We start from the raw sequence: 9,442 nt of genomic DNA, 5'->3' as shown, positions 1-9,442 counted from the left end.
AAAGGGTCAGCAACACGCTTACCCCTGGATGACATCAAGTCAAGAGGCGCAGGCTTCTCCCACGGGCGCTGTGGAACCGAGCGCTTGGACTTCTGGCAAAGGACAGCAGCACGCATACCCGTGGATGACCGCAAGCGAGGTGCAACAGACCGATTCTCCCGCCACAACCGCTTGGGTTTCCGGTCACGGCCAACAACATGCGTATCCTTGGACGACTCAGGTTTCCGAACCTAGTCCGACTGCCCCGATTGAGCAGGAGTCTTCCGCTACAACCGATGCGAACGGTGTTATCGTTGCGACTTTGATTCCCATGCCTTCCTCTTCAATTTCGGAAGGTTCTTCATCTTCCATCGATGGAACGCTTGAGAATCCTTGGCTAGTACCCGCCACTCAAACAGCGCAAGCATCCTCTACAGGGTCGGCCGTTGAGCAAGCGTCTTCTACATGGTCAGTCAGCGAGCCAGCGTCTTCTACGTGGTCAGCGGTGGACGCGCCTGTTGCAACCAGCGCCTCGCTGCCTGAAGGGAGTGCCGGCAGTCTCACGGAAGTTGCACCTTCCGCGACTTTCACTCAAAGCGAGCAAGGATCTATCGCCGAACCGTCCATTACGGCCATTGAGACCCTTGTCCCTACCGCTGTCGAATCCGCGCAAGCTACATCGGCCCCATCGGTTTCTCTAACACCGTCGCAGGGGGGAAATGGCATCAGTTTCATCGGAACTGATGCAGCGGACCCATCAGTGACGCTTTCGACAACGCAGTCACTCTCCTCTTCCCCCATCGAAACTTTGACTCAAAGCTCCAGCGAAACCAGTGCGACATTCTCCATCACTGGCGTGTCAGTAGAACAACCTGTGCCAACAACGATTCAGTCCGGGACCGACGCTACCGCTGACGTTTCAGCCACCGAAAGCGTGGGGGCTTCGTCGGCTGCCTCGTCGAGTCCAGCTATCTCATCGACTGCCAGCTCCTCGTTGGAAAGCAGCGCCGCTGGAAGCTCCGCTTACCCATCGGTCACGCAAACCTGGACCGAAGCTAGCGTCTCTTCGACTGGATCGATCACGACTTCTGCAGCAACTGCAACGGCGGTCAACTCTGACTCACAGGCTACCGCGACCAGTGAAGTCCAGTCGTCAGAACCCTCGAAAACCGAGACAGTCAGCACCTCTGCTGAGACGTCTTCGCGCTCCTCGATCGTTATCATTCCTGTGACAACATCGGAGCCTCAAGCCACTGCCACTAGCGAGGCCTCTTCGAGCTCGCCTAGCAGCTCTTTGGCTGACGCTACTACGGTCACTGAAACGACTAGCGACAGTGTCACCGCAACCGCTAGTGCTTCAGAAGAGGGCAATGGCATCGCCACCGAAGTTTTGACGGTCTGGACTACCCAGGACGTTACGGCGATCAGTACCGCATCATTCGTCACCCCCACGGATTCGCTGACCGCCTCCGCTACGACTGTATCCACGGGATCGTCCGCTGCCACGAGCATTCCCATCAGCTCGACGCGATCCCAGCTCGAGAGTGTCGGAACCTCGACCTCGGCAACGTCCACCATGGCAGAGTCGGTCGCTAGCGAAATCGCATCGGCAACGATCACTGCTTCAGGTAGCGCCACCGAGATATCATCCGCAAGTACGCAAAGCGGCTCCTCGTCCAGCGAGACTCAGTCGAGCACCGTCTCGGCTTGGGAATCAACCGTCTTGCCTACCTCGAGCATGTCGACGGGAGCGGTACCCTCCGGTACTGAGTCGGCGACTACCGCAATCCCCACGAATACCGATGTCCCTTGGTGCGAAGAGGATGGCGAAGAATGGGAAGAGGTCTGGGTAGACGAGGACGACGTCCAACCCGACTGGGAGGTCCTAGAATGAAAGACACCTTGTCTTGGACGCGCCGAACCTGTATGAAAGAACGGTCACACGCTTGAATTTGTAACATACCCCCTCCATAATTTACATTCGCTCGGTCGCTAGTATGGGCGCAGGCCGCTCATGATCACTATATACAATCTGAAAACCTGATCATGACTCGCCTCGTCGATAATGCTCTTGTACTACCGCAAAATTCATTCGGCTAATTTGCCCACAAGCCAATCCAACTTTGCAAAATTATACAGAACTCAGCACGAGGCTCCATATGATATAGCAAGTTAGGGAACAATGAACTTACGCCTTCGAAGAGACCGGCACCTTTTAACGCCGAAGCTCCGAAGATCTGCCAGTCCCCTGAGAACGACAGAATTGACGTTGGAAGACTGGCGTTTGATGTGCTTCAATGAGGACCAACTCACGGTCTTTGAGGCTGGTGAGATTCAAGCCTGTGGAGACTTCCGACGGTGACATTGCGTTTGGCAGGTCCTGTTTATTGGCGTAAACCAAGAGTAATGCATCCTTGAGGTTCTATAGGCACGCGGTGACCGGATTCAGCGTTCGCAAGAATCACAACATGACGCCTTGTTCGAGACGGCTCACCTCGTCACTCATCATCTTGAGTAGTTCTTGCCGCACCAGATCCATCCTGGCCCTGTCTGTCGAGTCGATGACCAAGATGACACCCGAGGTTGCTTGAAAGTATTGCGACCACGATTGACGATGGCTCGATTGACCGGCACTGGCATCGGGCGGGAAGCATGTCAGGATGTGGTGTGTCGAACTATTCAGTCCCTCAACGGCTACCCACATATCGATCAGACCTAATTTCATGTTCTTATAGGTATAGACCTGCCCTTCGGTTGAACCAGCATCATGGCGTCGGGTGAGTAATTAAATGCCAAGTATGCTGTTGCCGTAAGCTGCACTGCAATATACCTCATGGTTACTCCCCACCTACGATAGATCCAAGCAGGTAATCAGTTTGTGTCTCACAGACTATCCTCGAAAGACCTCTTACGGTTGCGGCAGCAGCAACCACCTCCCCAGTCGTGATCTTGTACAGTATCGTAGTCTATCGCGTGTCCACGGGGTCAGGATCGGTTGATCCATTCTATTGTGCTCTCTTTACTTAATATGCTTTACGAACCTTCCCCGCGGCATCCAGACCTAGTATAAGCAGTTTGACTTCCTTGGAGCTGAACAGTCGAGCCCAGACTTGCGAAAAGGTGACTGGAAGCACAGCTTCGGTGTCAATCTCGGTCCCGCTAGAACGTGTTGAAGATTCGACTCACCTCCCATGATAGTGTCTCCGAGTGAATGTAGGCTCGAGTTCAGATGCTGTCGTCTCGGGTGAAGGTGAGAAGAGGTTACGATGATGGATACTACCAACTACCGAGGAGGACGATCCATCATTCCCTCGCTAAACCGCTGCATCGCCGTTGACCGAGGCTAGGGGGGTCGGTCGCTCGTATCCGATGCGCGTCGCCCTCGGCCCAAAGACGTCACTTTCCATGCTTTGAGGGGCGAAACGATATGATCCCATCATCACGCATCATGTCGTTTCGATCATCACCACATTCAAATTCTCCTCCTCTCCTCCTCGATCCCGCATCTTCTCCTCTCTCTCTCTCTTCTCAGCTTCTCATCGATCACTCGGATCGAGATATCATTCGGCCACTCCTATAAGCAGCAAACAAAGAGTATATATATACAAGGACAAACGACCGGCAGTCACTCGTTTGGACGTTGGACAAGTAATTATCGTCATCAAATCTTCTCATACACGGCTACATCTCGCCTCGATCGGTTGTCCTGAACATCGCACCAAATTTCGACCATGAGCAAACACTTCGCCACCGCTACCCGATTCGCTCGGACATTCTCCACATCGCCTGCATCTCGATTGTCACAAAACCTTCCGCGAGCGGCTGCAGCCACATCGACTTCCACCGTACCATCGCGGCCTGCCTCGGACGTGGCAAAGACGCCCCAGAGACGTACCGTATACGCTCGAGTAGCCAAGCCAGCTGGAACGACTTCGACTTATCGCAGGACCCCTGTCAAGCCGGCTGCCGCTGCCGCCCCTACTCCAAGGAATGCCGTCGAGTCGTCAGAACCATCGATGCCTGATCTGGATGCATTAGATGCGGAGGAAGCCTCTTTCCCTGATCCCCAGCCGGTGGCGGAACTGCCGGACTATGTCCGTTTGGCGCCGCCCATCGATCATTCCGGAGCCCCCGCCCGAAGGACCGAACCAGCCCTTCCTAGTCCTGCCTTGTCCGAGCATCCAGTCCATGCCGGTCGAAACATCGAAGTTGGAGAGGACTGGACGACGAGTTTCTACGGTCTGAGCGCCAAGCCATTCCCCAAAGATGTCGCCAACGTCCTCTTGCGACCTTTGGCCCCGACCGATATCGAGATCAAGCCAGGTGAGTCGTGACATATCTTTACTGGGGTCTGGTCCACCACGCTTAATACCTCGTGCTTGTCTTATTGCAGACGGACTCATCTACTTGCCCGAGATCAAGTACAGGCGAACTCTGAATGAAGCGTTTGGACCGGGAGGTTGGGGGATGGCCCCTCGTGGCGAAACCACCGTCGGCCCGAGGATCGTCAGCAGAGAATGGGGTCTTGTCTGTCTTGGCAGGTGAGCGGCATTTGCCGTGTACACAGGCGAACGCTTTCGCGGGGCTGACTCGACCAACAATCGATTTTCTGAAAAGACTGGTCGCGATCGCGAGAGGTGAACAGGAATACTTTGATCCATCCGGTGTACCCACCGCCACGGAGGCTTGTAAATCCAACGCCCTCATGAGGTGTTGTAAGGACCTTGGAATCGCAAGCGAACTATGGTGAGTCGACTCTGTGTACGTACCTGACTTGTAAAGGTCATCCCACTTACCGAGCTACGCACATCGCCAGGGATCCGAGCTTTATCAAGCAGTTCAAGAACAAACACTGTACCGAGGCGTTCGTAGAGCACGTCGTCCAGAAGAAGAAGTAGGCCTACCTCGTCATACTGCTGATTGTGTCCAAGAGCTCATCCGTTGTCTTTTGCTTATCGTTAGGCGCAAGCTCTGGAGGAAGAACGATACCAAGTTTGATTACCCTTACAAGGAATGTTAGCCGGTCCTTCGCGATCTACGTCACATATAATAGAGAACCTTCGATCCGGTCCACGACTCAAGGCCATGCAACCGCTTCTCCTGCTCTGTTCGCCTCTCGCTTCTATAGCCCTGTGTATTACGATTTTACGATCGAACTGTACAGACGAACAGATATAGCGTCTATGTGCTTTTCTCGATTCGTCACCCTCGGACCGAGATTCACCGCGGTTCCGGGAAATTTCCGATCTCGATCATCTCGTTGTTTTCAAGACTCGATTGCCAGAACCAGCGATCCAAACTACTGGCTAATAGCTTGCTGCCTCCTGGCGGTGGCCTTTGAAGTGGCGACTCTTGGGTATACGTCTACCTATCGTCAGCCCGTCAATCTGTAATATACCTGAGCAAAACCTTACACTATAATATACGGATTGGCGACCGGGACATCTGCAGGATTAATCAACCATGGGTCAGCAAGATCAGGCCATCCCCATGACGAGGCGGCGAACCGGTTCGAGTGTGCAGCATACTCGGGGAGTCCAGTCCGTCCAGACGGAAGGAGCTGAAAGAACTCCACGCAAATGGTACCTCCTCATCGGTCGAGGGATGTATCGAGACGTGCGGAATAGACTGCCATACTATAGGAGCGACTGGACGGATGCATGGAACTACAGGGTCGTACCAGCCACTTTCGTGAGCTCCTCGTTTTTCTCCGTATATCGTCACCTATCGTTCTGATTTCGTTGCTTCCAGATGATCTTCTTTGCCAATGTGAGGCTCAAGACCCCATTAAGACAGCCTATCTCGATCGATCGTACTGATGACATGACGATTGGACTGTGAAGGTATTACCAGGCATCGCTTTCGCTCTAGACCTCATCGAAAGCACAGGTCAGACAGGTGTACAAGAGGTCTTGTTAGCTACTGTGAGTCTCAAAGCGGATCAGGGTTTGCCTTGTCCCAAGGGTGCTCAATAAGGCGCTCTTGGATGCTTGTGCAATACAGTTCATCGCTGCAGGAGCCGCAGCGTTTTTGGGTGCGCAACCACTCTTGATATCAGGAGTGACAGGTCCGATCACCGTATTCAACAAGACCATCCACACGATATTTGTCAAGAATGGCTCGGGCGGGCCTGACTTTAACTACCTCCACTTTCTTGGTTGGGTCTATCTGTGGGGAGCAATACTGCATTGGGTGACGGCGTTGTTCAACGGTAAGCGGCAACGGATCTGGTTGGAGGCTGTCATGCTTGCTCAATTTGTTTCTTCGCCGACACACTACCAGCTGTGAGCTTGCTCAAGTATGTAACACGGTTCCCGTGCGATACGTTCGGCTTCTATGTAGCAATGGTCTACCTCCAGGTAATTTCAATGGCATCGCAACCGCATGTGTAAACAGGATTCTAATTCCAAACCCGAATAGTACGGAATCCAAGTCGTTACAAGACAGTTCGGACAAACAGATGACGCATCTGCATTTCTTGGGATCCTGTCAGTATCTCTGCCAGCCAGATGACAAATTATTGACCAAGCTGACTTGTGCCATCCCCAGCTTGGCTATATTAACGCTCGTCATCCCCCACCTTTTCGACCTCGTCTATCATTCCCCATTCCTCCACCGTCAATTGAGGCGGTTTTGCGCCGACTATGGCATGCCAATCACGGTCATTGCCTGTTCGGGTCTGGCATATTGGGGGACCTTTCACGGTTACGTCACCGAGGAAGGCATGACCTTGCCGACAACCGGTGCCTATACTCCAGCCGGAGGAAGGGATTGGGTCGTCAAATTCTGGCAGTTGCCAGGGAAATACGTCGGGATTGCGTTTCCCTTTGGCTTGGTATTGTGGATCCTGTTCATCTTCGAGTATGTGGTTCCGTTCCCAAGCGATATCAGTCGCCCGTTCTGTGCTGACCACTTCTCTTTCCAGCGCGAATGTTTCGGTGAGCAGGGATGCTGTAACGCTTTCCAGATTTCTGTTGACAACCCTTGGTCGTGACAGTCCCTCATCGCTCAAGGTTCCGAATTCCCCTTGCGCAAGCCCGCAGGGTTTCATTGGGACTTTTTCCTACTGGGCATTACGACCCTACTTGCGGGAATTTTCGGCGTTCCTGCCCCTAACGGTCGGTGATCTACACGCAGTTCGATCTTTGTCGATCATCTGAGCTGATTCACACCGACATCATCTCAGGATTGATCCCGCAAGCCCCACTACATACTGCCTCTCTCGTCGTGATGGGGATCAAGCACGAACACGAAGACGAGGAGAGCACGTTGACGGATAGGCAAGATCACGAGGCCGGGAATAGGCGCGGTAGCCCATCGTCTCAAGAGAGGAACGGATCCGGACCGCTGAAACGTCGAGTATCCGAAGTGAAGAGGGAGATCGAAAAGCTGGAAAATCAGATCAACGAGAAAGAAGTCGCCGTTGCCGTAGTGGAACAGCGAGTTTCGAATCTGGTGCAGGGCGCCTTCTGTGAGTTATCATCGAAGTCAGGCCGATGGCGAAGATTGCAGATCGCTGAATCGCGATTGTAGGTTTGGTCTTGATGACCGGTCCCTTTGAGAAACTGCTAGGCTTCATCCCGAAGGGCGTTCTCGCCGGACTCTTTTGGTACATGGGATCGTCGGCCTTGTTCGGCTCTGGTGTGACCGCCCTCTTCCTCTTTCTGATAAAAGACCGACGCTTGACCTCGCCTTCCGATCCTCTTCGTCGGGTCCGCAAATCGAGGATCATGATGTGGCTAGTGTTCCAGCTGCTCGGGTTCGCCGCTACGTTTGCGATCACCAATACGATCGCTGCAATCGGTAAGATACGGGCGAAGAGGCGAGCTTGGTTACCCGCTGGACGCTGACACGCACGTCTTCTCGCCATGATTCAGGCTTTCCCATCGTCATTGCATTGCTCATTCCCTTTAGGATCCTCGTCATCCCCAGACTGCACTTGTTCACAGAGGACGAGTTGAACATTCTCGATGGCCCGGTTGCTAGTCCGTTCACCATGCAGAGCGTGAATGTGGCCTAAGAATCGAGGCGCTATAGGTCTTTTGTAGTTGCATGCAATCGCCAGGACACAATATAATATGTAATCCGCTGCAGAACCAATACGACCCGTTCTTCGTTAGGACTGGATGGTTCTCGGTTAGAGCGAAGTGGACGAGCGAAGTGGACGATGAGATGATTGATCTGAGATGAACACGCATCAAAGGCGATACAAAGGTTTGAGCGAAAACGAAGGCGCGGCTATATCGACAAGTCGACAAGGCTACATAGAGATAAAGACGATCGGGAAGAAAACTTGCACAAATCCTTTCATCATCGAACCGGTCATCGCCCTTCCAACTGGCCAGGAGGGGTGGGGTGACGAGCCAGGTCGAATCGAATGGCAGGCAAGGTGGTGTAGGTCGCGAGCCGACGCTACGCTCAAGCACGCTCTCCTCGGAGACGACGGGCGAGCTGCATGTCCTTGGGCTGGATGGTGACACGCTTGGCGTGGATGGCGCACAAGTTGGTGTCCTCGAAGAGCGAGACGAGGTAGGCCTCGGAAGCCTCCTGGAGGGCCATGACGGCGGAAGACTGGAACCTCAAGTCGGTCTTGAAGTCTTGGGCGATTTCTGATCGAGGTGAAGCAAGAGGCGAGGAGGGTAAGCGATGGCTGACTTTGAGAAGCTCGAGACCACGACGTAGCCGCGAGAACGTACCTCGAACGAGTCGCTGGAAGGGGAGCTTCCTGATCAAGAGCTACGTTGGGAAGCGAGTTCGCATGAGCATATCAATCGACCGGTGTTGCCTGATGTAGCTAACTTACCTCGGTGGACTTCTGGTACTTCCTAATCTCTCGGAGGGCGACGGTACCGGGCCTGTACCTGTGGGGCTTCTTGACTCCTCCTATAATGTCGTAAAAAGCACAAACGAGAGTTGAATGGTCAGATGGAAGATCGCAAAACAGTCGAGATCAAGTCGAGAGTCGAACGCTTACCGGTAGAGGGAGCGGTCTTCTTGGCAGCCTTGGAAGCGAGCTGCTTCCTGGGGGCCTTTCCTCCTACAGTGAGTTTCGCGCGAAGACAAGACACTTGGTTAGCGATTTGCTAGGCGGCCGTTCCGTCCGAGATTTTTTTAGCTTGCCTGTGGACTTTCGGGCAGTTTGCTTGGTTCGGGCCATTGTGAGAGGAAGTCGAGGGTGGTAGTGTGAAAGAAGTGGTGATGGAAGATGTGAGTTGGTTGGTTTGTGTTGAGACGAATGGGGAAGAAGAAAGAGCTCGACCTTTGCGACGTCTCGACTATTATACTCGCACAAACTCTGAAGCGGCTGCTCGCCCGAGCCTGCCTGACGCGTCAGATCCGCCTCGAGGACGCGATGACGCGACTCGTTGAGGTGAATGACGTGAAAACGAATATTCATTCGCGTTCCACGTCTTTTTGTTTACTTTGTCGGGATTTCTTGAAACACCGAGGCTGATGTACCGGC

The 9,442-nt window shown here is 53.5% G+C and overlaps 4 protein-coding genes across 4 annotated transcripts; 2 read left to right on the top strand and 2 right to left on the bottom strand.

Moving 5' to 3' along the window:
- Nucleotides 1-2,067: 2,067 nt before the first annotated feature.
- HD553DRAFT_342439 (ADP-ribosylation factor family-domain-containing protein) lies at nucleotides 2,068-3,172 on the bottom strand (the record flags this gene model as incomplete). The annotated part of the gene is made up of 9 exons (XM_046182751.1): nucleotides 2,068-2,100; nucleotides 2,172-2,227; nucleotides 2,293-2,401; nucleotides 2,474-2,612; nucleotides 2,682-2,722; nucleotides 2,810-2,827; nucleotides 2,892-2,945; nucleotides 3,021-3,103; nucleotides 3,166-3,172. 9 exons carry the CDS (start codon nucleotides 3,170-3,172, stop codon nucleotides 2,068-2,070), a joined length of 540 nt encoding a protein of 179 aa, XP_046036195.1.
- A 268-nt stretch (nucleotides 3,173-3,440) lies between these two features.
- On the top strand, nucleotides 3,441-5,217 carry HD553DRAFT_38359 (mitochondrial genome maintenance protein). Its single transcript, XM_046184194.1, has 5 exons — nucleotides 3,441-4,302; nucleotides 4,373-4,520; nucleotides 4,597-4,725; nucleotides 4,796-4,873; nucleotides 4,942-5,217. Exons 1-5 carry the CDS (start codon nucleotides 3,711-3,713, stop codon nucleotides 4,997-4,999), a joined length of 1,005 nt encoding a protein of 334 aa, XP_046036194.1. The 5' UTR covers nucleotides 3,441-3,710; the 3' UTR covers nucleotides 5,000-5,217.
- Nucleotides 5,218-5,469: 252 nt separating this feature from the next.
- HD553DRAFT_272804 (putative anion transporter) lies at nucleotides 5,470-7,999 on the top strand (the record flags this gene model as incomplete). The annotated part of the gene is made up of 12 exons (XM_046177783.1): nucleotides 5,470-5,670; nucleotides 5,731-5,748; nucleotides 5,823-5,903; nucleotides 5,983-6,190; nucleotides 6,262-6,338; nucleotides 6,400-6,467; nucleotides 6,529-6,840; nucleotides 6,905-6,917; nucleotides 6,977-7,097; nucleotides 7,166-7,450; nucleotides 7,513-7,782; nucleotides 7,857-7,999. 12 exons carry the CDS (start codon nucleotides 5,470-5,472, stop codon nucleotides 7,997-7,999), a joined length of 1,797 nt encoding a protein of 598 aa, XP_046036193.1.
- Nucleotides 8,000-8,142: 143 nt separating this feature from the next.
- On the bottom strand, nucleotides 8,143-9,347 carry HD553DRAFT_311980 (structural insight into the sequence-dependence of Nucleosom positioning). Its single transcript, XM_046180038.1, has 5 exons — nucleotides 9,100-9,347; nucleotides 8,954-9,016; nucleotides 8,783-8,862; nucleotides 8,676-8,715; nucleotides 8,143-8,588 (listed from the first exon to the last, which is right to left on the bottom strand). The coding sequence occupies exons 1-5, from the start codon at nucleotides 9,134-9,136 to the stop codon at nucleotides 8,398-8,400; spliced, it is 411 nt and encodes a 136-aa protein (XP_046036192.1). The 5' UTR covers nucleotides 9,137-9,347; the 3' UTR covers nucleotides 8,143-8,397.
- Between the last annotated feature and the right edge of the window lie 95 nt (nucleotides 9,348-9,442).

This window comes from Filobasidium floriforme (genome assembly GCF_021052385.1).
Source record: "Filobasidium floriforme strain CBS 6241 chromosome Unknown HD553scaffold_12, whole genome shotgun sequence".
Lineage (NCBI taxonomy): Eukaryota > Fungi > Basidiomycota > Tremellomycetes > Filobasidiales > Filobasidiaceae > Filobasidium > Filobasidium floriforme.
The sequence above is the reverse complement of the archived record's forward strand: the minus strand, read 5'-3'. Positions and strand labels throughout refer to the sequence as shown.

Coding starts and splice junctions, on each gene's coding strand:
- HD553DRAFT_38359 (XM_046184194.1), top strand. CDS start 3,711: ATGAGCAAACACTTCGCCACCGCTACCCGATTCGCTCGGACATTCTCC. Junction 4,303..4,372: donor CGATATCGAGATCAAGCCAG/GTGAGTCGTGAC, acceptor GTCTTATTGCAG/ACGGACTCATCTACTTGCCC. Junction 4,521..4,596: donor GGTCTTGTCTGTCTTGGCAG/GTGAGCGGCATT, acceptor TTTTCTGAAAAG/ACTGGTCGCGATCGCGAGAG.
- HD553DRAFT_311980 (XM_046180038.1), bottom strand. CDS start 9,136: ATGGCCCGAACCAAGCAAACTGCCCGAAAGTCCACAG. Junction 9,017..9,099: donor AACTGCCCGAAAGTCCACAG/GCAAGCTAAAAA, acceptor AACTCACTGTAG/GAGGAAAGGCCCCCAGGAAG. Junction 8,716..8,782: donor AGTACCAGAAGTCCACCGAG/GTAAGTTAGCTA, acceptor TTCCCAACGTAG/CTCTTGATCAGGAAGCTCCC.